We start from the raw sequence: 27,441 nt of genomic DNA, 5'->3' as shown, positions 1-27,441 counted from the left end.
AATCAGTTGGCTGTGACCAAAAATCTTCTTCCATGTCATTGGTACCTCTGAACTCTGACCCATATTGGCCCATTCTAACTAGAATAGTAAAAATAATAATTATTATTATTTTGGTATTTAAGCACTTACTCTGGGCCAAACACTGTACTAAGCACTGGGATAGATACAAGGTAATATTGCTATTGATGCCTGTCTATTTGTTTTGTTGTCTGTCTCCCCCTTTCTAGATTGTGAGCCCGTTGTTGTGTAGGGATTGTCTATGTCTGTTCCCAAGTTGTACCTTCTAAGCGCTTAGTACAGTGCTCTGCACAGAGTAAGCGCTCAGTAAATACGATTGATTGAATGAATGAATGGCTATATTGCATACTGCTGTGTTAATCCCAGCTCTGCTACTTGTCTGCTGTGTCACTTTGGGCAAGTCATTTAGCTTTTCTGTGCCTCGGGTACCTCATCTGTAAAATGGGGATTGAGACTGTGAGCTCCATATGGGACAGGGACTGTGTCCAATCTGATTGGTTTGTTTCCACCCCAGCGCTTAGTACAGTGCCTGGCACAAAGTGCTTAACAGATACCACAGTTGTTATGTTACTCTCCCAAGCACTTAGTACAGTACTCTGCGCACAGTAAGCACTTAATATATACAGTTGGTTGGTTGAAGATAATCAGGTTGGACACAGTCCTTTTTCCACATGGGACTCATGGTGTAAGAGGCAAGGTGAACAAATATTGAATCCCTATTTTACGGATGAGGAAATTGTGGCAAAGAGCAGTCAGTTGGCGTATCCAAGGTCACACAGCAGGGAAGTGGCAGAGCTGGGATTCAGTGGGGCTTGCTTTGGTTTTGTGACCCAGCATATGGGACAACCCGATCACCTTGCAACCTCCCCAGCGCTTAGAACAGTGCTTTGCACATAGTAAGCGCTTAATAAATGCCATTATTATTATTATTATATGGATTTTCTGATTTTCCTCTCTTTCAGACTACTAGAATAGTTATTCCTCATTTCACCTTTGCTTGGCAAGAAATGTAGTTAAAAGAGGCCACCGGCATCCATTTCCTGCTCGAGGTTAGGTTTCCATCTAATGTACTTACACAAATAGCCATTCAGATGATATTTTTAAAGCACTCAATCAATCACCTTTCCCCCTCCTCCTACCTTACCTTGCCTTAGAGAAGCAGCTTGGCTCAGTGGAAAGAGCGCAGGCTTTGGAGTCAGAGGTCATGGGTTCGAATCCCGGCTCTGCCACTTGTCAACTGGGTGACTTTGGGCAAGTCACTTCACTTTTCTGTGCTTCCGTGACCTCATCTGTAAAATGGGGATTAAGACTGTGAGCCCCATGTGGGACAACCTGATCACCTTGTAACCTCCACAGCACTTAGAAAAGTGCTTTGCACATAGTAAACGGTTAATAAATATCATCATTATTATTATTATTACCTCTCTGCTCTCCCACTACAACCCAGCCCTCACACTTAGCTCCTCTAATTGCCAACTTACTCATTGCACCTCAGTCTCGGCTATCTCGCCGCCGACCTTTCAGCCACGGGTTACCTGCCTGTTTGAAATGCCTTCCCTCTTCATATCTGACAGACATTTTCTCTCCCCACCTCCAAAGCCTTATTGAAAGCATATCTCCTCCATCTCCTCACTACGCCCTCATTTCCTCTTCTCCCACTCCCTTCTACATCACCCTTGCACTAGGATTTGCTCCCTTGTCACCTCCCGCTCAGCCCCACAGCGCTTATATATGTATCTGTAATTATATTAATTTGTGCCTCCCACTCAAAACTGTAAGCTTGTTGTGGGCAGGGAACGTATCTGCTAACTCTGTTATATTGTCCTTGCCCAAGCGCTTAATACAGTGCTCTGCACACAGTAAGCGCTCAATAAATACAATTGATTGAAATTAATACTTTTGGAATCTGATGCTTGAGGGGCTCAGTTACATGTGTGAAAGCAAAGCTGTCTTCATCAGTTATGTATCCCGAAATACAGGGCCGTTGTCCTCCAGACAAAGGAAATGATTTCATGTCTTGAGGCCCAGGTATGGGTGTGGATAGCTGATTTTAACACCAGGGTAGAGATCCAAGTGCATAAGCGAAGCAGAAAGGAGAGGGAGTGAGGGAAATGATGGTTCAGTCCGGGAATAATAATAATAATGATGGCATTTATTAAGCGCTTATTATGTGCAAAGCACTGTTCTAAGTGCTGGGGAGGTAACAAGGTGATCAGGTTGTCCCACGGGGGCGCTCACAGTCTTCATCCCCATTTTACAGATGAGGGAACTGAGGCCCAGAGAAGTGAAGTGACTTGCCCAAAGTCACACAGCTAATTGGTGGAGCTGGGATTTGAACCCATTACCTCTGACTCCAAAGCCCAGGATCTTTCCACTGAGTCACACTCTTCCCAGAGGGAAGGCCTCTAGGAAGAGATGTAATTTTACTGGGGCATTGAAGGTGGGGAGAGTGATGGTTTGTAGCATATGAAAGGGGAAGGACAAGAGATCAGCAGCAAGGTAGATGAAATCGAGGTACAGTGAGTAGGTTGGCATTACAGGAGAGAAGTGGCATGGGCTGGGTCATAATAGAAAATCAGTGAGGTAAAGTAGGAGGGGGAGAGCCAAATGAGCGCTTCAAAGCCGATGGTAAGGAATTTGGGGTTGACGTGGAGGTGGGTGGGCAACCACTGGAGGTTCTTGAGGAGTGAGTAGATGTGGACTAAATGGTTTTAGAAAAATGATCCCAGCAGCAGAGTAAAGGATTGGAATGGGGAGGAGCAGAGAGCTCTTTGAGGAGGCTGATGCAGTCTGTAGTTTAAGGTAAGAAATGATAAGTGCTTGAATCAGCATGGTAACAGTTCGTATGGAAAGGAAAGCAAGGATTTTAGAGGTGTGGTGAACATAGACCTGACGGGACTTGGTGACAGACTAAATATGTGGATTGAATGAGAGAGATGAGTGCAAATGCTTTCACTCCATATAAAAACTTCCATAAATACGAACTTCCACAGAAATGTAAAATTCTAGAACACACACTTCTGTGGATCTCAGCATATGTACCCACTGTTCGCTACTTGGAGTGACCGACTCATTACGCTGGTGCAGAATAAGTCAGCAAGGAGACAGGAGAAAGAAGCGGCCTGCATCGCCTCTACTCTTGAATTGAAAATTTCTGCCTGGCTTATTGATTAGTCTCATTCTCAGAGGACCCTCGGAAATGTAATTCCCTTTGCAGAAGGCACTAACCCTAACCCTCACATAGTAATAGTAATAATGATGGCATTTATTAAGCGCTTACTATGTACAAAGCACTGTTCTAAGCTCTGGGGAGGTTATAAGGTGATCAGGTTGTCCCACGGGGGGCTCACAGTCTTAGTCCCCGTTTTACAGATGAGGTAACTGAGGCCCAGAGAAGTTCAGTCACCCATCTGACAATAGGCGGAGCCAGGATTTGAACCCATGACCTCTGACTCCAAAGCCCGGGCTCTTTCCATTGAGCCACGCTGCTTCTCTATTAGTCTCTTTTGATGTCAGTTCTGTTTTTCTAGGGACTTGAAAATGTCCACAATTAAACTCTGGCAGCATTACTAGTCAACATTTCTAGGTTTCACCGGAAATCTTCAGGTTGGCCGTCTGTTTTTAGTACACATATACCCACAGACACAGTAGAAGACTTAACATCGGCAGACCTTTGAAATGCACTGACCTAGAGAGACTAGCCATTTTCCCGATGAACTGGTCGGTCTTTCCTGAACCCTTTGTTCAATTAATTAATGATATGTACTGAGCACTTACTGTGTTCACAGCACTGTACTAAGCACTTGGGGAAGTAATAGAGTAAGAAGACACGATCCCTGCCCAGTAGTGTGGCCTACTGGATAGAGCCTGGCTCCCCAACTTGTCTCATTGTCCGCTCTGTGTTCGTAACTTTTGTGCCTCAGTTTCCTCAACTGTAAAATAGGGGTGAAGACTGAGAGCCCCATGTGAGGCATGGGCTGTGTCCAACCTGCTTAGCTTGCAGGGTGAATAGAGCACCGGCTTGGGAGGCAGGTCTTGGGTTCTAATCCTGGTTCCGCCTCTTGTCTGCTATGTGACCTTAAGCAAGTCGCTTCACTTCTCTGCGCCTCAGTTACCTCATCTGTAAAATGCGGATTGAGACTGTGAGCCCCATGTGGGACAGGGATTTGCCAACCCGATTTGCTTGTATCCACCCCAGCGCTTAGTACAGTGCCTGACACATAGTAAACGCTTAACATGCCATATTTAAAAAGAAAAAAAATGAAGTCATACAGCAACTCAGGCATCTCACCCTCTTGTTACCCTTCTTCTTTGTCAGCCCTGGTCCCAAACTCACTTGCCAGACTAGGGCATCTCGCTCCCACCCAGCTATTCACCCGAAGATCTCAAGTCTGCTCCTGGGGCCCCATCCCCACAGCCTGGCATAGTGGTTAGAGCCTGGGCCTAAGAGTCAGAAGGTCATGGGTTCTATTCCCAGCTTTGCAGCTTGCCTGCTGTGTGACCTTGGGCAAGTCACTTAACTTCTCTGTGCCTCAGTTACCTCATCTGTATAACAAGGAATGAGACTGTGAGCCCCAGGTGGGACAAACTGATTGCCTTGCCCCTACCCCAGCACTTAGAACAGTGCTTGGCACATAATAAGCACGGAACAAATACCACAACTATTATTAGTCTCCCAAGCACTTAATACAGTACTCTGCACACAGTAAATGCTCGGTAAATACAATTGATTGACTCTAGAATGAAAACTCGTTTCTAGATTGTAAGCTCGTTGCAGGCAAGGAATGTCTGTTTCTTACTGTATTGTACTTTCCCAAGCGCTTTGTGCAGTGCTCTGCACACCGTAAGCGCTCAATAAATACAGTTGAGTGAATGGCGAAAATTACTTCATCGACCTTTCTGGTTTGAGCCATAATTAAGATTATGAGCATTCAATGAGATAGTTAAAACATTGTAGTTTGGCCAATAACCCATCAAAGCATCTCTAAGCATCTTTTGGAACAATGAACTACCTTTTAACTTTTTAGAGAAGCAGCATGGCTTAGTGGAAGGAGCCCGGGCTTGGGCGTCAGAGGTCATAGGTTCTAATCCCGGTTCCGCCACATGTCTGCTATGTGACCTTGGGCAAGTCACTTAACTTCTCTGAGCCTCAGTTACCTCATCTGCAGAATGGGGATTAAGACTGTGAGCCCCATGTGGGACAATCTGATCACTTTGTATCCCCCCAGCACTTAGAATAGTGCTTTGCACATAGTAAGTGCTTAACAAATGCCATTATTATTATTATTATTATTATTAACTCTCGTGCATAGATAATCTTTTGATGCTGTCTGTGATGGATGGGCATTTCTGAGTAGCTCTCAACCAGATTTGACAGGCTTTGATTCCAGGGCATTTGATGCATGGCTTAAATCAATTTTTAGACTGTGAGCCCACTGTTGGGTAGGGACTGTCTCTATATGTTGCCAACTTGTACTTCCCAAGCGCTTAGTACAGTGTTCTGCACACAGTAAGCGCTCAATAAATACAATTGATGATGATGATCAAGCTGGTTTGGGAGTGTGAAGGACGACTTCCTTTCGATGCTGTCGTCCAGTGTCCCAGCAGGAGGTGAAAAGCACAGCCTGGTTTTCTACCAGACCGACTCCATTGTTTTCACAACCGGTTTTTCATCCTTTTTCTCCCTTTTTCCTTTCTTCAGTCACGAGAAGCCATCGACCTGGATGATCTGAAATCTGAGGTATCACCCCGAATTTCAGCCGAGGACCTGATTGATTTGTGTGAGCTGACGGGATTGGGCCACTTCAAAACTCCCATCAAGAAAACCAAATCCAACAAGCCAAAGCTGCTGGTGGTTGACATCCGAAACAGTGAAGAGTATCCTTTAAAAGAAACTTTTTATTTGTGCCGTGGTCTCCTCTTTTTAATTTGTGAATATTATCATTATCATATTAAGAATTTACTGTGTCAAGCACTGTTCTGAGAACTGGAGTGGATGCAAGTTAATCAGATCAGACACAATCCCTTTTCCACTTTGGGCTCACGGTCCAAGGAAGACAGGTGTTGAGTCCCCAGTTTACAGTTAAGGAAACCGAGGCACAAAGAAGTTAAGTGACTTGCCCAAGATCACACAGTAGGCAAGTCGTAGAGCTGGGATTAGAACCCAGATCCTCCAACTCCCAGGCCCATGCTCTTTCCACCAAGCCACGTTGCTTCCTATGCCAAAGAACAAGTGTTTTGAAATCCTGTAAAATTTATTTAAAATTCCGTAAGGCTCATTTTTCAGTGAAAATAGAATCTCTGCTCTTTTTCATCCGTCAGTGGTATTTATTGAACACCATATTAAGTAGTCAGGAGAGATCAGTAGAAGCAAGACCAGTGTTTTTCCCTCTAGGCACTCCCAACGTAATAGAAAAGACCGTTAAAGTAGAAGTTATTTTAAAATAATGGGAACAGGAGGAAAAGCAATATAACAAATCAGTCGTATTTATTGAGTGCTTACTGTGTGCAGAGCACTGTACTAAGCGCTTGGGAAGTCCAAGTACAAGTAGTACAATTATTCATAATGAAATGGCTGAATAAATAATTGAATATTAGACCTAAATATACTATGTACTTAAGTATTAATAAGAATTATATTCATATTTAACAGTGCCAGTGCTTAGAACAGTGCTTTGCACATAGTAAGTGCTTAATAAATGCCATCATTATTAATAATGACTGTTGGGGCAACATATCCAGGATATTTTGAACTAATCTGGGATGGCTGTGTTTTGCTGAACTGGGTTAGGCAAGGAGTTTCAGGTTTGGGAAAGCAGCATGGAAATAGCTCAGGGCTGAGAGTCAAGATTACCTGGGTTCTAACCCTAGATCTGATACATGCCTGTTGTGTGGTCTTCGGCAGGCCATCTAACTTCTCTGTGCCTCAGTTTCTTCATCTGTAAAATGGGGTTTAAATTTCTGCCCTCCCTCCCTCTTAGACTGTATACCCCATGTGGGGTAGAAGGACTGTGTTCACTCTGATTATATTGTGTCTACCCCAGGATCTAGGATTTAGTGCAGAGAAGCAGCACGGCACAGTGGCTGGAGCTCAGGCCTGGGAATCAGGTGGTCATGGGTTCTAATCCCAGCTCCTCCACTTCTCTGCTGTGTGACCTTGGGGAAGTCACTTCACTTCTCTGTGCCTCATCTGTAAATGAGGATTGAGACCGTGAGCCCCACATGGGACAGGAACTCTTTTTGCTTGTACCCACTCCAGTGCTTAGTACAGTGCCTGACACATGGTAAGCGCTTAACAAATATCATCATTATTATTACATAGTAAGTGCTTAATAAATAGCATGATATTTTAATTTTATTATTATTATTATTATTGTCAGAGGTGGGACAGTCAATCAGTGGTATTAAGTGCTGATTGTGTGCAAAGCACTGTACTAAGCATTTGGGAAAGACCAGGACAGCGGAGTTGGTAGATGCAATTCCAGTCTATAGGAGGAAACAGTAAAATAAATTACAGATTTGGAGAAATAATAGAGTGGGAGCAAGGTTGTACGTAGAAGGTGAGCCTTATCTCTCAGCTTGAATTTTGGGAATTCAAAGAATTAATCTATTGATTCAGAGTAAAAGATAGGCTCAAAAATTAGAATGAAGAAATATTTAAAGGCCATAATTAAATTTTAATCTGTCTTCAAATTCTTCCTTTGTAGCCTAATTGCTTCTCTGTGTCAGGCGATTTTTCTTGCTATTTACTGAGCGCTTACTGTGTGTAGTGTACTGAATTAAGCACTTGGGAGAGTACAATATAACAGATTTGATAGACATCCCGTCAGACTTTATCAAAGCACTTAGTGCCTTCCTTCTTCCCTCTGTGACCACCATTTTTAACTGTTCGCTCTCCAGTGGCTTTTTCCCCCACTGCTTTCGAACATGTTCGTGTCTCCTCTATTTTACAGCAACCCTCCCTTGACCCCACGGCTCCATCCTAGAATTCCTCTCCAAACTCCTTAAGCGAGTTGTCTACACCCGCTGTCTCCAGTTCCACTCTTCCAATCCAACCCTTCGCTCCCCAAAAACCACCCTCTCAAAGTCACCAGTGATCTTCTCACCAATCCAACAGCCTCTTCTCAATCCTAATCCTCCTTAATCTCTCACCTGCCTTCAACACTGTCGACCACCTCCTCCTGGAAACGTTATCGAACCTGAGTTTCCGTGACACTCTTCTCTCCTGGTTCTCCTCCTATCTCCCTGGCCGCTCATTCTCAGTCTCTTTCGCGGGCTCCTCTGCCTCCCTGCACTGTGGGGGTCCCTCAAGGTTCAGTTCTGGGTCCCCTTCTTTTCTCCATCTACACCCACTCCCTTGGAAAACTCATTCATTCCCCTGGCTTCAACTACCATCTCTATGCAGATGATTCCCAAATCTACATCTCCAGCCCGGATTTCTCTCCTTCTCTGCAGTCTTGCATTTGTTCAGGACATCTTTACTTGACATCTCAAACTTAACATGTCCAAAACAGAACTCCTTATCTTCCCACCCAAACCCTCTACTCTGAGCGACTTTCCTGTCACTGAAGACAGCACTATCATCCTTGACTCCTCTCTCTCATTCATTCAATCATTCAATCACTAAATCCTGTCGGTTCAACTTTCACAACATGGCCAAAATTCGCCCTTTCCTCTCCATCCAGACTGCTACCATGTTAATCATTCATTCATTCTGTTGTATTTATTGAACGCTTACTGTGTGCAAAGCACCATACTAAGCACTTGGGAAGCGGCATGGCTCAGTGGCAAGAGCCCAGGCTTGGGAGTCAGAAGTCATGGGTTCTAATCCCGCTCCGCCACTTATCAGCTGTGTGACTTTGGGCGAGTCACTTCACTGTGCCTCAGTTACCTCATCTGGAAAATAGGGGTTAAGTCTGTGAGCCCCATGTGGGACAACCTGATTACCTTGTATCTCCCCCAGTGCTTAGAACAGTGCTTGGCACATAGTAAGCATTTAACAAATACCAAAATTATTAAAATTATTATTGGGAGAGTACAATATAACAATGAACAGACACATTCCCTGCCCACAACAAGCTTAATTCAAGCACTTATTCTATCCCACCATGACCATTATACCAGTCTCCTTGCTGACCTCCCTGCCTCCTGTCTCTCCCCACTCCAGTCCATCCTTCATTCTGCTGCCTGGATCATTTCTCTACAAAAAGGTTCTGTCCATGTTTCCCCAGGCCTCGAGAAACTCCACTGGTTACCCGTCCTCCTCCAGATCAGACAGAAACTCCTTACGATTGACTTTAAAGCAGTCAATCACCTCACCCCTCTTACCTTATCTTGCTGTTCTCCTATCAGAACACAGCCCACACACTTTATTCCACCAAAGCCAACCTACTCACTGTACCTTTATCTCATTTATCTCACTGCTGACCTCTCGCCCATGTCCTGCCTCTGGCCTGGAATGCCTTCCCTCTTCCTATCCAACAAGCAATCGCTCTCCCCCTCTTCAAAGCCTTATTGAAGGCACATCTTCTCCAAGAGACCTTCCCTAACTAAGCCCTCATTTCCTCTTTTCCCACTCCCTTCTGCCTCACCTTTGCACTTGGATTTGCTCACTTTATTCACCCCTTCTCAGTCCTCCAGCACTTACGTACATATCCATGATTTATTTCTATGAATATCGTGTCTCCCCCTCTAGACTGTAAGCTCACTGTGGGCAGGGAACATGCCTACCGACTCTGTTAAACTGTACTCTCCCCAGGGCCTAGTGCAGTGCTCCACACATAGTAAGTACTTAATAAATATGATTGATTGACTGAAGCCAAGATTAGATAATGTCTTCAGGGGAAGGGAGTGGTCCACAATGTCAAAGGCAGCTGAGGGATCCAGTAGAGTTAAGATGGAGTTAGAGGGCATTGAATTTGGTCAGAAGGAGCTCATGGGTGACTTTTGAGAAGGTGGTTTCCGTGGAGTGAAGGACGCGGAAGCTAATGTATAAATATGTGTTACCTGCACTATACATTTTGGCTACGATGCTGTTAGGGAATTAGGGAACATTCTTTTGAAAATCTAGGCCTGTGCACTGTACTTTGTGCACTTGTTTCCACGTTCCTCTTTTTCAAAGCAAGAATTCTCACCATTACCTTCAAGGCTCTCCACCAAATCGCCCCTACTTTATCTCTCTGCTCTCTTCACCTTATATTTGACAGCTCTCACCTTCTGTTCTTTCCACGCCAATCTTTTAACTGGACCTCGCTCTCTTCTCCCACCCACGCCCCTCCTTCTACTGTTTCCCTCCCTCCACAAATCCAACAGAGCACAACTCTCCCCACATTCAAACCCTTCCTAAAATCCCACTTAATAATTGCGGTATTTGTTGAAGCGCTTACTGTGTGCCGGGCACTGTACTGAGCGCTGAGGTGGGTACAGTCAAATCAGGATACAAGGTAATCAGGTTGTCCCACATGGGGCTCACAGTCCTAATCCCCATTTTACACATGAGGGAATTGAGGCCCTGAGAAGTAAAATGACTTGCCCAAGGTCACACAGCAGATGAGTTGCAGAGCCGGGAGTAGAAACCATGACCTTCTGACCCCCAGGCCTCTGCTCTATCCACTCTGCCACGCTGCTTCTCACCCAAGCCGCTTCCCCGCACAAACCTCTCCTGGTTAGGTTCCAACAACTGCTTTGTATAAACCCATCAACCTACTCAAGTACTTATGGATGTATTTATACCCGTCCTCAACATTCACTTATATATGTTTATTCGTGTGTTTATTTTGACTCGCTATTGGCAGATATTTTTACATCAGTCTATCCCTTTAGCATGTAAGCTCCTTATGTGCAGGGAAGGTGTCGCTTTTTTGTTTTGTGTTTCCTAAGCACTTAGTTCAGTGCGTCACACTCAGTAAATACTACTACTGCTACTACTAGTCTTTGGCTTGTTTTCCCACATTTGCGTATTCACCTGCCCTGGTTCTCATAAAGGCTTTCCTAACCTGCCCCACTAATAATAATAATAATGATGGTATTTGTTAAGCGCTTACTATGTGCAAAGCACTGTTCTAAGTGCTGGGGAGGTTACAAGGTGATCAGATTGTCCCACATGGGGCTCACAGTCTTCATCCCCATTTTACAGGTGAGGTAACTGAGGCCCAGAGAAGTGAAGTGACTTGCCCAAAGTCACACAGCTGACAGTTGGCAGAGCTGGGATTTGAATCCATGACCTCTGACTCCAAAGCCCGGGCTCTTTCCACTGGTGTCTTCCTCCTAATTCTCCCCCTTTCTTTCTTTTTGTAACTGAAGAGCATGTGAAAAGTTTTGTTTTGTTGCCTGTCTCCCCCTTCTAGACTGTGAGCCCGTTGTTGAGTAGGGACCATCTCTATATGTTGCCAACTTGTCCTTCCCAAGTGCTTAGTACAGTGCTCTGCACACAGTAAGCGCTCAATAAATACAATTGAATGAATGAAAGTGAGAAGCGATGTAAATTTTGCGCTGGCTTCAAGATGGCTTGATGACAGGGAGGGGAATGTTAGAGATTTGAACAATGGTTTTGGAAGTGACGAGTGCTGGGATTTTCAGAGAGTGTGTTCTATTTCCCAGGACAAAATGATTTAGCCGTGATATTCCCCTGAGGTCTCTTGTGTTCTGAGGCTGTTAAAACTTGAATCTCATTTGACAGCATTTTATTCACAGGAAATTTAGCTCCGATAACCAGCAAGATTTAGCAGCAGAATGAATGTGAGAGTTGAGAGATTGAAGAGTCAAACGTAACAGAGATAGCAAAGTGAGGTGGAGGAAAAAATTTAGGGTGGAAGATGTGAAGCTCAGTTTTAGACATTTTGATTTTTAGGTACCAGTAAGATCCCCAAGGGGCCGGATCCTGGAGGCAAGAGGAGATGTAAGATTGTTGAGATAGGGACGAGAGGTAAAATTGAGATAATAGTAATAATAATTATTATTATTGTGGTATTTGTTGAGCACTTACTATGTGTCAGTAGTGCTTACTAAATGCTGGGGTGGAAACAAGCAAATCGGGTTGGATACAGTCCCTGTCCCACATGGGGCTCACAGTCATTCATTCATTCATTCAATTGTATTTATTGAGGGCTTACTGTGTGCTAAGTGCTTGGGAAATACAAATTGGCAACATATAGAGACGGTCCCTACCCAACAGTGGGCTCACAGTCTAGAAGAGGGAGACAGACAACAAAACAAAACATGTTAACAAAATAAGATAAATAGAATAGTAAATATGTACAAGTAAAATAGAGTAATAAATATGTACAGTCTTTTGCCTAGAGGTGGTATCTTAAGCCATGTGAGTGTATGAATTCCTGAGAGAGCTCGTGTAAAGCAAGAAGAATGGGGGCCCAAGACAACTCGCTCTCTCTTTGGGGAGACCCCTGTTAGCCGATTAGAGGAGGAAGGGAGAGCCCCTAATGACACCAAGAAGGTCAGGGAGAGAGGAAGAGGACCAGCAATGTTGAGGAAGCCAAGGTCTCATAGCATTTCAAAAAGGAGGGAGTGGTCCATTAGGTTGAAAGCAGCCAAGAGCTCAAGATTAGACAGCTTTATCCGTTGGAGAGAGTGGTCTCAATAAAGGGAAGGGGGCGAAAATCAGATTGCAGAAGGGAGTCCTCCCTTCCTCCCTTCAAGGCCCTACTGAGAGCTCACCTCCTCCAGGAGGCCTTCCCAGACTGAGCCCCTTCCTTCCTCTCCCCCTCGTCCCCCTCTCTATCCCCCCATCTTACCTCCTTCCCTTCCCCACAGCACCTGTATATATGTATATATGTTTGTACATATTTATTACTCTATTTTACTTGTACATATCTATTCTATTTATTTTATTTTGTTAGTATGTTTGGTTTTGTTCTCTGTCTCCCCCTTTTAGACTGTGAGCCCACTGTTGGGTAGGGACTGTCTCTATATGTTGCCAACTTGTACTTCCCAAGCGCTTAGTACAGTGCTCTGCACAAAGTAAGCGCTCAATAAATACGATTGATTGATTGAGTCGTTAGAGGGACACGTGACAGTTGCAGGTTTATGTGATAGTCGAGGGGTTTGGTCAGAAATGGAAGCAGGGACTTGGGAGCACAAAACAGGAGTGCTGTGAGTTCCACTATCAATCAATCAATAGTATTTATTGAGCGCTTACTGTGTGCAGAGCACTGTACTAAGCGCTTGGGAAGTAAAGTTGGCAACATAGAGAGACGGTCCCTACCCAACAGCGGGCTCACAGCCTAGAAGGGGGAGACAGAGAGCAAAACAAAACATACTAATAAAATAAATAGAATAGATATGTACAAGATATGTACATATGTATATGTACACTCTCCAGCTGCCAATTGTCAGCTGTGTTACCTTGGGCAAGTCACTTCTCTGTACCTCAGTCACCTCATCTGTAAAATGGGGATCAAGACTGAGCCCTCAGTGGGACAACCTGATCTCCTTGTAACCTCCTCTGTGCTTAGAACAGTGCTTTGCACATAGTAAGCGCTTAACAAATGCCATCATTATTATTATTATTATTACTACCAGTTGAGGTTTTGTTCTGTCTCTTGCTCCTACTATATAGAAATAATTTGGGTCTCAATGTCTTCCCCTGTAGATCATAAACTCCATGAAGGCAGGTACTATCCATGAAGCAGCGTGGCTCAGTGGAACCCTTCCCTTCCCCACAGTACCTGTATATATGTATATATGTTTGTACGTATTTATTACTCTATTTTACTTGTACATATTCTATTTATTTTATTTTGTTAATATGTTTTGGTTTGTTCTCTGCCTCCCCCTTCTAGACTGTGAGCCCACTGTTGGGTAGGGACCGTCTCTATATGTTGCCAACTTGTACTTCCCAAGCACTTAGTACAGTGCTCTGCACACAGTAAGCGCTCAATAAATACGATTGAATGAATGAATGAAAGAGCACAGGCTTTGGAGTCAGAGGTCATGGGTTCAAATCCCGGCTCCACCAATTGTCAACTGTGTGACTTTGGACAATTCAGTTCACTTCTTTGGGCCTCTGTTCCCTCATCTGTAAAATGGGCATTAAGACTGTGAGCCCCCCATGGGACAACCGGATCACTTTGTAACCTCCCCAGCACTTAGAACAGCGCTTGGCACATAGTAATGGCTTAATAAATGCCATTATTATTTATTATCCTATTTTATTAATAATAATTATAATAATTATGGTATTTGTTAAGCACTTATGTGCCAAGCACTGCTGTAAGTACTGGGGTGGATACAAAGTAATCAGGCTGTCCCACATGGGGCTCACAGTCTTAATCCCCATTTTACAGTTGAGATAACTGAGGCACAGAGATGTTAAATGGCTTGCCCAAGGTCACACAGCAGACAAGCGGCGGAGCTGGGATTAGAACCCACCTCCTCTGACTCCCAAGCCCGGGTTCTTTCCACTAAGCCGCGCTGCTTCTCAATAATAATGATGGTATTTGTTAAGCGCTGACTGTGTGCCAAGCACTGTTGTAAGCACTGGGGTAGATACAAGGTAATCAGATTGTCCCATGTGGGGTTCACAGTCTCAATCCCCATTTTAAAGATGAGGTAACTGAGGCACAGAGAAGTTAAGTGACTTGCCCAAGGTCACACAGGCGGAGCAGGATTAGAACCCACGACCTCTGACTCCCAAGCCTGTGCTCATTCCACTAAACCACGCTGCTTCTGTCAGGCATTCCAAGAAATGTACCCAATTCTCCTAAAACGAGCCGTTTCCTTTGACACTTTGCATCCGTCTTCCTAATGGGCCCTAATTGGATAAACATTTCCTAATTCCCCCACAACTTGGCCAAATCGCGCAGTGAAACTATGCATTTTGGCAGAACTGAGTGTACTAAGGATGGATTTACAAAACGAGAAAAAAATTGATTTTATTTACCTCACACTTCCTTTGAGACTTTTAGCCTGTTTGGGTCTGAAACTCCATATTGATGGGATTTCTCAAATTAGATTCATTTTCATTTGTGCCCATCTGGGAAGAGGATTTTGAATTAGCTTTTTATTTTCCCTTTGTCATAAAAATTTAGATTGGAAACTGAAATATGAGGTGTTTTCCCCTTGCCCCAGAAAGGAGGTTATTAACAAATAAGTAGCCATTATTCTCAAGATCTGAAAAGGAGAACTACCAACTCTGTTAAATTGTACTCTCCCAAGTGCTTAGGACAGTGCTTTGCACACAGTAATCAATCAATCAATCGTATTTATTGAGCGCTTACTGTGTGCGGAGCACTGTACTAAGCGTTTGGGAGTACAAGTTGGCAACATATAGAGACAGTCCCTACCCAACAGTGGGCTCACAGTCTAGAAGGGGGAGACAGATAACAAAACCAAACATATTAACAAAATAAAATAGAGTAGATATGTACAAGTAAAATAAATAGAGTAATAAATATGTACAAACATATATACGTATATACAGGTGCTGTGGGGAAGGGAAGGAGGTAAGACGGGGGATGGAGGGGGGATGAGGGGGAGAGGAAGGAGCACAGTAGGCGCTCAATAAGTATGATTGTTCAATAGATGTACAACAGGTCACTAATTTCAAGCAGAATTGTACGGGAAGTCCTCAGTCTTTTACCATACAAGGGGTTGCTAAAAACTGCATCTTAAGTCGAAACCAATTTTGTCTTGGGAACAATATTATAAAATGCAGGATGGTTTCCTGAACCAAAATCCTGATATTGTGCTTTTAACCACAATGACCAGAATTGCATACTCAATTATAATAATAATAATAATAATAATGGCATTTATTAAGCGCTTACTATGTGCAAAGCACTGTTCTAAGCGCTGGGGAGGTTACAGGGTGATCAGGTTATCCCACCGGGGGCTCACCGTCTTTATCCCCATTTTACAGATGAGGTCACTGAGGCCCAGAGAAGTGAAGTGACTTGCCCGAAGTCACACAGCTGACAACTGGCGGAGCTGGGATTTGAACCCATGACCTCTGAGTCCCAAGCCCGGGCTCTTTCCACTGAGCCACCCTGCTTCTTGAGGAATACGCTGCAAGTATTTATATTGAGTCAGGGGCTTTCCATAATAGGGTAGTCACCCTTTCATTTCAGCTCTCCGTAGTGACTCCAGTTTGTGAACCACGTAACTCCCTGTGAACACTGGGAGTCATGGGTTCTAATCTCAGCTCCACCACTTGTCTGCTGTGTGACCTTGGGCAAGTCACTTCCCTTCTCTGTGCCTCAGTTACCTCATCTGGAAAATGGGGATGGAAACTGTAAGCCCCACATGGGACACGTTCTATGTCCAACCCGATTTGCTTGTATTCCCCTCAGCGCTTAGTACAGTGCCTGGCATGTAGTAACTGCTTAAAAGATACCACAGTTATTATTATTACTGTGCCATGACCCCTCCCATTCTAATAATAATAATAATGATGATATTTATTAAGCGCTTACTATGTGCAAAGCACTGTTCTAAGCACTGGGGAGGTTACAAGGTGATCAGGTTGTCCCACGGGGGCTCACAGTCTTCATCCCCATTTTACAGATGAGGGAACTGAGGCCCAGAGAAGTTAAGTGACTTGCTCAAAGTCACACAGCTGACAATTGCAGCGTGGCTCAGTGGAAAGAGCACGGGCTTTGGAGTCAGAGGTCATGGGTTCGAGTCCTGGCTCCGCCACATGTCTGCTGTGTGACCTTGGGCAAGTCACTTAACTTCTCTGGGCCTCGGTTACCTCATCTGTAAAATGGGGATGATGACTGTAAGCCCCACATGGGACAACCTGATCACCTTGTATCCCCCCCCCCAGCGCTTAGAACAGTGCTTTGCACATAGTAAGCGCTTAACAAATGCCATTATTATTAATTGGCAGAGCCGGGATTTGAACCCATGACCTCTGACTCCAAAGCCCGGGCTCTTTCTACTGAGCCATGCTGCTTCTAACCATCCCCCATTCCCTCTTTAAAGTTTCTACCCCATTTCTCTCCCCAGTCTTGGCTTTTAATATTGTTTCCTACCCATCCAGTTTGGTTGATCAAAGTGCCAAGAAGGACTGTAATATTGAAAGCTAAAATTAATGTGGCATAAAGCTGAAATCACTTCACATTAATGATAATAATCATGATAGTTTGGGTGTTTAAGTGTTTACTACATTCCAGGCACTTTACTAAGCTTTGGGGTGAAGAGAAGCAAATCAGATTGCACACAGTCACTGTCCCACATGGCACTCACAGTCTTAATCCCCATTTTGCATATGAGGGAACTGAGGCACAAAGAAGTTAAGTGACTTGCCCAAGGTCACAGCAGACAAGTGGCGGAGTGGGATTCGAACTCTGGTCCTTCGGACTCCCGGGCCCATGCTGTATCCACTCAGCCATGCTGCGTCTCTAGATAATCTATAATTCAGTAATATGGCGAGGACCAGTCGTTGTAACTAAAAATGTTTTAGGTCAAGGACTTCTTGTACGTTGTGTCTAGTTAAATCCCTAAGAATTAAGATTTCCAACTTAGGGCAGAGGTTAGCCTTAATGAATGGGAATTCACAAAGGTAAAAAGGGTTTATATGCATGTGTCGTGTAGATGGATGTCAGCAGTATTTATTGATCCCTTATTATGTGGGAAGTACTGTATAATGCTGGGGAGAGTTGCAGAGGAACTCTAAAACAGTCCCTGTCTTCAAAAAGCTTGTCCGTATATATGTGCGTGCGTGTATTTGCGTTCTCTTCCACTTGCATTTATGTTTGTTTATATCTACATCTATCTACAGAGATATAGAATAGAAATACCTCCGTCGATACAGGCAGGAATAAGTAGACATAAACGCAAGTGGAAGAGAACATTAAGGATGTAAAAGAGTATAAGGTACAGAATCGTAAGCATGCAGAAGTCATAGAATTGTAAATAACTGCCAGGGCTTTCCGAGAGGATCAGACTGGGAGGTGGATTGAAATCACCCTTTCCTGACAAATGAATGACTTATATCTTAAATGCATTTTGACGTATTACGGGCACGGTGTTTTATCCTGTGAAACTCCTTGGGAAGCTTTGAAAATCAAATCTTGAATGTTCGGAATGGGTTTTCATGTGCACTTAGTTCTGTTTAGTATTTCGATTCTAGCTCTGTTTTCACAAGAGTTCTTCATAACCAAGGAAATGCTGATGGTGGACAGACGTAAAGGCAGTGGTATCATTTTATCAGATTAAAGTCAATGTTTGTGCACTGCAGCTAATGTAGTACATCTGTAGCAAAGGCAAGGGGTTTTTTTTCTAGTTACTGCTGTGATTATATGTGTTCAGCCAGGGAATTTGTATTAATGTCCCACCAGATTTATTCAGCAGTAAATACCCTAGACTTCAGCCAAGACCAAATGTTCACATTTCTATTTTACCATGAAAACATCAGTGCTTTATAAAATGTCAGATGTAAAAACTAAGGGTAATAGTTCTTACTGAGAAGATGACTTAGCTAATTTCTTGCCAAGGAGGTTAAAAAGTTCAGTGCATAGAAAGACTCAACCGAATTGAACATATAACTTGCATGAGAAAAATAAACCAATCATGACTGATTTTTGTCTAACAATTAGGGTATTTGTTAAGCACTTACTATGTGTCAGACATTGTACTAAGCGCTGGGATGGATACAAGCACTGTCTCACATGGGGCTCAGTCTCAATCCCATTTTACAGATGAGGTAACTGAGGGACGGAGGAAGTGAAGTGACTGGCCCACGGTCACACAGGATACAAGTGGCGGAGCCAGGATTAGAACACATGACCTTCTGAATCCCAGGCCCAAACGCTAACCACTTTGCCATGCTGCTTCTGCTTCACTCTACCCGGTGCTTGGGAGAGTACAATATAACAGAGTCGGGAGACATATTCTCTGCCCGCAAGGAGCTTATAGTATTGAGGGACACACTGCCGAACACAGTAAATGTTTAATAAATACGATTGATTAGTTGATAGGCATGTGCCCTGAATAATAATAATAATAATAATGGCATTTGTTAAGCGCTTACTATGTGCAAAGCACTGTTATAAGCGCTGGGGGGGGATACAAGGTGATCAGGTTGTCCCACATGGGGCTCACAATCTTAATCCCCATTTTACAGTTGAGGTAACTGAGGCTTAGAGAAGTGAAGTGACTTGCCCAAGATCACACAGCAGACATGTGGCAGAGCTGGGATTCGAACCCATGGCCTCTGACTCCCAAGCCCGGGCTGTTTCCACTGAGCCACGCTGCTTCTCTAAATAATGACATTTTTTAAGCACTTACTATGTGCAAAGCACTGTTCCAAGCGCTGGGGAGGTTACAAGGTGATCAGGTTGTCCCACGGGGGGCTCACAGTCTTAATCCCCATTTTACAGATGAGGTAACGGAGGCACAGAGAAGTTAAGTGAAGGTTCACATAGGCAGTCCAGAACAGGTGCAAAGAGCCAGAGCCACAGAAGTTTTCACATCGCAACACAAACACACATGCAAAAAAGGGTCCATTTTGCAGTGCGTTCGTAGCCTTTTCTTTTTACAAGAAGAAAATCGTCATCATCATCAATCGTATTTATTGAGCGCTTACTATGTGCAGAGCACTGTACTAAGCACTTGGGAAGTACAAATTGGCAACATATAGAGACAGTCCCTACCCAACAGTGGGCTCACAGTCTAAAAGGGGGAGACAGAGAACAAAACCAAACGTACTAACAAAATAAAATAAATAGAATAGATATGTACAAGTAAAATAAATAAATAAATAAATAGAGTAGTAAATATGTACAAACATATATACATATATACAGGTGCTGTGGGGAAGGGAAGGAGGTAAGATGGGGGGGATGGAGAGGGGGACGAGGGGGAGAGGAAGGAAGGGGCTCAGTCTGGGAAGGCCTCCTGGAGGAGGTGAGCTCTCAGCAGGACCTTGAAGGGAGGAAGAGAGCTAGCTTGGCGGATGGGCAGAGGGAGGGCATTCCAGGCCCGGGGGATGACGTGGGCCGGGGGTCGATGGCGGGACAGGCGAGAACGAGGTACGGTGAGGAGATTAGCGGTGGAGGAGCGGAGGGTGTGGGCTGGGCAGTAGAAGGAGAGAAGGGAGGTGAGGTAGGAGGGGGCGAGGTGACGGACAGCCTTGAAGCCCAGGGTGAGGAGTTTCTGCCTGATGCGTAGATTGATTGTTAGCCACTGGAGATTTTTGAGGAGGGGAGTGATATGCCCAGAGCGTTTCTGGACAAAGATAATCCGGGCAGCAGCATGAAGTATGGATTGAAGTGGAGAGAGACACGAGGATGGGAGATCAGAGAGAAGGCTGATGCAGTAGTCCAGACGGGATAGGATGAGAGCTTGAATGAGCAGGATAGCGGTATGGATGGAGAGGAAAGGGACGCTTCAGATCGTGGTCTTTATCTCCTATTACTATTGCAAAGTGAAATTACTCTAAGAACCTAGTGATCAAACTGTAACATAAACATATGTCCAGAAATCAGTACTGTGGAAATATAAACATAAAATCTGTCGCATCGAGAGCAGTCAGAGGACCAGTCAGCCCATCAGCCTGACTCCAATACTGGCATCCAAACACCTTCCCTTTGAGTACTTCCCCCATCCCATCCCCAACTCCTGATCCCAGAATGAGCTGGAATTAAAACAAATCCGTAGCTGTGTCCATATGAATGCCAGTCATCCTTTTGGAATTGTTGACATTTCCCCCGTCTGTAATTGATTTTCATGTCCGTCTCCCCATGTAGACTGTACACTCCTTGTGGACAGGAATCACACCTACCAACTCTGTTTATATTGTACTTTCCCAAGCGCTTAGTACAGTGTGCTGTACACGGTACATGCTTAGTACCGTTGGTTGACAGATGCAGAATCGATTATTGCTTTTCAATTAGCTATTTAGCTTGATTGTCGTATCAGGTGTGACCACAATGGATTTTGAAAATCACTCGTAGGTAAATGATTAAGAAGGATTGAGGAACTATTCATACCTCTTCTACTTGAGCTACATGCAGACAGTACAGGTGTAATGGGATAATAATAATAATGATGGCATTTATTAAGCGCTTACTATGTGCAAAGCACTGTTCTAAGCGCTGGATGGGCAGTTTGTTGAATTGTCACCCTCACTCTTAGGCTCCTGAAACTTCGGTTTCTCAAAATTAGAGAAGGAAAAGGCCATCATCGCTGATCAATGCTACTCTGTTAACATCAGTGGGAACCTAGAGATTCTTCCAGCACTCAGAGTATTCTCCAACCCATTTCTGCCTTTCAGGTACTCCCACACATATCTCACTGTCATCAATCCATCAGTGGTATATATTGAGCACTTACTGTATGCAGGGCACTGTACTGAGCACCTGGAAGAGTACAATACAACAGAATCGGTAGACACATTCCCTACCCACACTGAGCTTGAGTCCAGAGGATGAGTGTGGTGTGTTAATATGTTAAGTGGTTCTTTTGTATTAAGTGGCTACCAAAATAGGCCGCAGAACACAAGCAGGATGCTTTTAGGCTGCTATAAGTGACCTGTTTGACTATCTGGGTAAAATGGAACCAAGCCTAAGTGAGACTGCTTCACTACTATTGTACTTCCCTCTCTGACTACAACTCGGTGGTTCTTTTATTATGACAAGCAATATCCCAGTAGGATTTATAAATGTAGGATCCTAAATCAGGATTCTTTCCAACTACCAAAGAGGCAATAAGGTGACAGTCATAAAATACGTAGCATGGCAGGTACACCTGTATTGCTAGTTTAATAGCCAGGGCTTGTGAAAACTTGTCTTTGTCTTTACAATCTAACAAAATTCAAGTCCCTGGGGTGAGAGGATTTGTAATATTTTTTCAGGTACTTAATGTCACAATGTGCCTTCATGGTAGGGTGTCTCTATGATAGTAGCAAAAGAAGGCCTTAAAAAACATAGGCAAATCTGTATTCTTTGTAGAACTTTGGTTCCAAGCTATTTAGAGACAGATTAAAAATCCCACCTCCTGTTCTTCCTTTATTTTTTTCTATTGCATTCAAAAGTTTGTGTTGGAGGTGTTAAATCTGAAACAATCCCCAGGGAAATCAGCTCCCTAAGATATCAGAACCTGTTTTAAATCCTCACCAGTACAGACAAAAAAGTATGTTCACTCCAAATGCATTAAGATGCAAATAGCCCAACCCTGCTGATACTCCTTGGGTTGCCAATACAGCACTTAGGGATGGAAGATTAAGAAATCTCTCCAACCACCTACAAGCTCATTTGCTGGCCAAAGCCTACTTAGTCTGGAAGTTTCAGTGAGAGTGGTTTCTCATGAATGTTTTCCAGTACTTTCTGGTTGAGCTGAAGTAGAAATAATTGAAGACCAATTTTGGTTCCTGCGTTTTTTTGTGTCCTCTCTGTTCTGGCTAATCCTTGAAAGTGGAGTGGAATGAAGAAACTAACTCTATCTAAAAACATTTGACTTTGTTTTGAGCTTCGGCAAATGGGCCTCCTGTTCCTAATTAAATTCTGATTCTGGTCTGCTTTGCTAAGTGCCTCAGCATTTAAATTAGAAAATCTTTGGAACATCAAAACACAGAATCCAACCTACAGAAAATACAAGTTCATTGCATGCTGGTTTATCTCAAGGATAACATGGATTGAATTCCCAGAGAAAAGCCCAAGTGATTACATGTACTGCCATAGTAACTTGCAAAATTTGGACACTGATTTTTTTTTTTAATTTGCAAAATTCTGAGCTAACTGCCTAACTCATTCCAAAAAGATCTGGACTGGTGGGCAAACATTTTTAGAAGTATTTACACTTGCCTATGCTTTTAAAACATGTTATTCCTATTCATAGCCCTTGGGTTGGTATAATTTGTAAATTTTTGCCCTACCGTAAAATGATTAGGGAATTGATGATGTGATGAGTTGGATAGCTTAGTTCCTGGTTGGCATATGACTTGAGCACCTCGTAATTTGTGTTGAAGGAAGCTGTGATTTTAGTAGACTCGATTTCTCTAGGGCAAAGATCGTCAAAGCGACAGCCAAGTCAAAGGGACTTGAATTGAGGGAACCTATTCATCCTAGATGATGAATACTATTCAGTCTTCAAAACACTCTTCGCTAATTTAATCTGAAAGGTTAACATGTTCCTGAGCAAAAAACCTTCTGTTTTTCTCCAAGTGAAACTGACCTGCCAGTTTCCCATTGGGATCTGGGTACGGTCATTGCTTTTTTTCTATTTTTCTGCATAGTTGTATGGTTCTTTTCCTCACAAGTGCATCAAGAACTTTGCGAGTAGCAAAATAGGATACTTTAAATATGCCATCACAGATAATTTAGGAGGTAGACTCAAACCTGCCCCCCAAAAGAAAGCTCCCATTCTGTCCCTTTCCTCCTCCCCACCCCTAAAAAGGTCAGAAGCAGAAGTCCATTAAAAGGCATCTTATCCCTTGGGAGAGTGGGAATTGAGTATGGAAGATGACCGGGGAACTATCGGTCCGGTGGAAATGTGGCAGATCTCTCATCCATTGAGCCCTTTGCCTGTTACGTGTGAAATTCTTGTAGAATTAATTGGCCTTCCATCTCATTAAAATGTAACTGAATATGGTAAAAATGTATTTAACCATAAAACTCAACATTCTGTTCATTTTTGGAAGAGGAAAAAGTTTGGAGGCCAGAGATTTAAGTGGAATTTTGTTAATTTGTCAGGTTAATCAGCAGAGAAAGTCCTGGGTGCAGTTACCGCTAGGAGAAAAACAGTCATTTCTGAGGTCAGAAAAAAGATCTTGGGTATATAATAATAATGGTATCTGTTAAGCGCTTACTCTGTGCCAAGCACTGGTGTCTGTATTCATTCAGTCATATTTACTGAATGATTATTGTGTGCAAAGCACTGTACTAAGCATTTGGGAGACTCCTACAACCAACAGACACATTCCTGCCCACAACAAGCCCACAACACCTCACAGTATGAGAAGCAGCATGGTGTAGTTGGGGCCTTTGAGACAGAGGCCCTGGGCGCTAACTTCAGTTCCACCACTTGTCTGCTGTATGACCTTGGGCAAGTCACTAAACTTCTGTGAGCCTCAGTTCCCTCATCTGCAGAATGGGGATTTAAAACCTGTTCTCCCTCCTACTTATTCTAGGAGCCCCATGTGGGGCTTTGATTATCTTGAATCTACCGCAGTATTTAGTACAGTTCTTGATACGTAGTAAGTGCTCAACAAGTACCACAATAATAGTAATGTAATTGTTATGATTATATTATTATTATTCTGTGTGCAATCCAGAGATATGTCTGGCACGTACTTAGCTTCTCTAATGCCAATCTTCTCAATATACCTCAATCTCATCTATCTCACCGCCGACCCCTCGCCCGCTTCCTGCCTCTGGCCTGGAACGCCCTCCCTCCTCAAATCTGACAGACAATTACTCACCCCTCCTTCAAAGCCTTACTGAAGGTAAATCTCCTCCCAAAGGCCTTCCCTCACTAAGCCCTCCTTTCCTCTTCTCCCACTCCTTTCTGCGTCACCCTGACTTGCTCCCTTTATCCATCCCCCCTCCCAGCCACACAGCACTTATGTAATTCTCTGTAATTTATTTATATTAATGTCTGTTTCCCCCTCTAGGCTGTAAACTAGTAATGGGCAGGGAATGTACCTGTTTAGTGTTATATTGTACTCTCCCAAGCACTTAGTACAGTGCTCTGCAAACAGTAAGCCCTTGGGAAATATGATTAAATGAATGTACCCCAGGATTAATTAATTCATTCAATGGTATTGAGCACTTTCTGTGTGCAAAGCGTTTGGGAGAGTGCAGTCCTTCTCAGTCACTGACAGTCAGTCACTCCCCCCTCCTTGTCCTCCACCCTCCAGTATTTGGGATGGATACGGGCAGATCCTTTTGGATACAAGTCCGTGTCCCACAGGAGGCTCACAGTCTCAATCCCCATTTTACAAATGAGGTAACTGAGGCCCAGGGAAGCGAAGTGACTTGCCCAAGGTCACCCAGCAGACAAGAGCTGGGATTAATAATGATGGCATTTATTTGAATCCCATATAGATTAGATTAGAACCCATGACCTTCTGACCCCGAAACCAGGGCCCTAGCCACTACTCCATACTGCTTCCAAGCTAAGTTACGCCCGCCATTGTAAGCCATAAGCGTGCAGCGCTTCCCCGGGCTCCATATAATAATAATAATAATAATAATGTTGGCATTTGTTAAGCGCTTACTATGTGCAAAGCACTGTTCTAAGCGCTTGGGGGGATACAAAGTGATCAGGTTGTCCCACGTGGGGCTCACAGTCTTAATCCCCATTTTACAGATGAGGTAACTGAGGCTCAGAGAAGTTAAGTGACATGCCCAAGGTCACACAGCAGACATGTGGCAGAGCCGGGATTCGAACCCATGACCCCAGCCATGGGAACGGGGTAAGAGTGGGCTGGGACACAATGGGGGCAACAGCTGATCCTGTGGCGCCTCTGTCAGGGTCGTCCAGTTGCCCCTCTCCTTCCCCATCCCTTCCTGGCTCTTTATTGATGGCTGGAAGGGAGGGGCGGCAGCCACAACTGTTGGTAAGGTCAAAGTTCAAACACCCCTCCACCCTCCAAAAAAATACACCCAAGGACAGGGGGCCGGAGACACAGGAAAGGAGGGGCTCAGGGGAATAGGAGAAAAAGGAGAGGGGAGGACCTAATTCATACGGGGGGCTTTCTTGCAGTGGGGCGGGAAAGCGGTTAAGACTAGGGAAGGGGAAGAGACAGGGCAGAGAGTCATTTACAAGGCATTTTTTAATAATAATGATGGTATGTGAAGTGCTTACTATGTGCCAAGCACTGTACTTACCTGTATGACCTGGTTGTCCCATTGGCAACGATTCTAGAATGAATCCTAACTAACCACACATAACTGTGTAGGAATAGTTGCCTCTCACGATACAGCCGTAACCCGACCAGGTAGGGGGTAGAGCTGTAAAACCATCTTTCTTGGTCATCATTAATGATGGCCAAGAAGCAGCGTGGCTCAGTGGAAAGAGCCCAGGCTTTGGAGTCGGTGGTCATGGGTTCAAATCCCGGCTCCGCCAACTGTCAGCTGTGTGACTTTGGGCAAGTCACTTCACTTCTCTGTGCCTTAGTTACTTCATCTGTAAAATGGGGATTAAGACTGTGAGCCCCCCGTGGGACAACCTGATCACCTTGTAACCTCCCCAGCGCTTAGAACAGTGCTTTGAACATAGTAAGTGCTTAATAAATGCCATCATTATTATTATGACAAATTAAAGGCAAGAAAAGCTTATTAAAGTTCAGCCAGGATATTTCTATTTAAAGGGGTTGTGTTGATTTAGGTTTTTATTTTCCTTCCTTTTTGATCACCAGAGTGCTATTAACAGTCTTTAAAGTTTTCCTTAGGTATATGAGGTAAGTATTTTTCACAGTGCTAACAGCTGGGAATTTATTAGGCGAGTACATCCCCTAAATTCCAAAATCAGAGATGATTGGAAAGGGCACAGGGGTCAAACCGACAAAGAGAGATACGTATTTTTGAGGGCAGTTTTCCAGTAAAGTACAGGATTATATTTTTTTCCTGAGGTAAACTTAATGTCATGCAAACAGAAAGATGGATCTGGTGGTTTTCGCATATTCGCTAATACCCTTCTGAGTCCACCCATGTGGCCCTGATTAATAGAATTCCTCCCTTTTCCTTTCTTACATTTTCTAATTCTTCTGTTTTCTCAGTTATTTCCTGCCAGATTTAGTGAACTTTACTTATCCTATCCATCTCTGGCCTGCCTTTGACACTGCGAACCAGCCCCTTCTGGAACTGCTACCTGACCTTGTTTTTAAAGATATGATTATTTTCTACCCGCTGTTGGGTAGGGACTGTCTCTATGTGCTGCCGACTTGTACTTCCCAAGCGCTTAGTACAGTGGTCTGCACACAGTAAGTGCTCAATAAATACAATTGATTGATTCTAGTTCTCCTCACACAACTCTGGCCACTTCTTCTCAGTCTCTTTTACTGGCTCTTCTTCTGCCTCTCACCACTCAAAGCTCTGCCGTGGGCCCTCGTGGCTTTCTCTCTCCCATCACTGTCGGCAACACTATAGTTTTCCCTGTCTCTGATCTCACAAAGCTCACAAATCTGGTATTATCCTGGACTGCTCACTCTTTTTCAACTCTCATATTTTGTCTGTCACAAAATCCTACTGGCTTTCTTCCACATTTCCCGGATTGTCACCTTCTTGTCCGTCCACACGCCCACCACTCTGGTCTAGGCACTGGTTCGATCCCAAATGAACTACACAGTATTAAGTTCATCATTGGTTTTCATGTCTCCAAACTCTCCCAATGCAGTCAGTGGTTCACTCTGTTGCCCAAATAACCTGTCATTGGGCATGTATCTTCATACTCCTCCAACCCCTCCAGTGGTTACTCATTCCTCTCCGAGTCAAACACCGTCTGCTAACAGTTGGCTTCCAGGCA

General features: G+C 43.9%; 1 protein-coding gene across 2 annotated transcripts in view; it reads left to right on the top strand.

Annotated features, from left to right (window-relative positions):
• Nucleotides 1-27,441, top strand: part of TBCK (TBC1 domain containing kinase) — a 242,687-nt gene that overhangs the window by 198,231 nt on the left and 17,015 nt on the right. For both annotated transcript variants that reach the window (XM_038755254.1, XM_038755253.1), the window contains one exon: nucleotides 5,720-5,895. In XM_038755254.1, coding sequence (XP_038611182.1) covers nucleotides 5,720-5,895 — 176 coding nt within the window. The remainder of the gene's footprint in view (nucleotides 1-5,719; nucleotides 5,896-27,441) is intronic.

This window comes from Tachyglossus aculeatus, chromosome 12, assembly GCF_015852505.1.
Source record: "Tachyglossus aculeatus isolate mTacAcu1 chromosome 12, mTacAcu1.pri, whole genome shotgun sequence".
Classification (NCBI taxonomy): Eukaryota; Metazoa; Chordata; class Mammalia; order Monotremata; family Tachyglossidae; genus Tachyglossus; species Tachyglossus aculeatus.
This window is presented reverse-complemented; position numbering and strand designations above follow the sequence as displayed.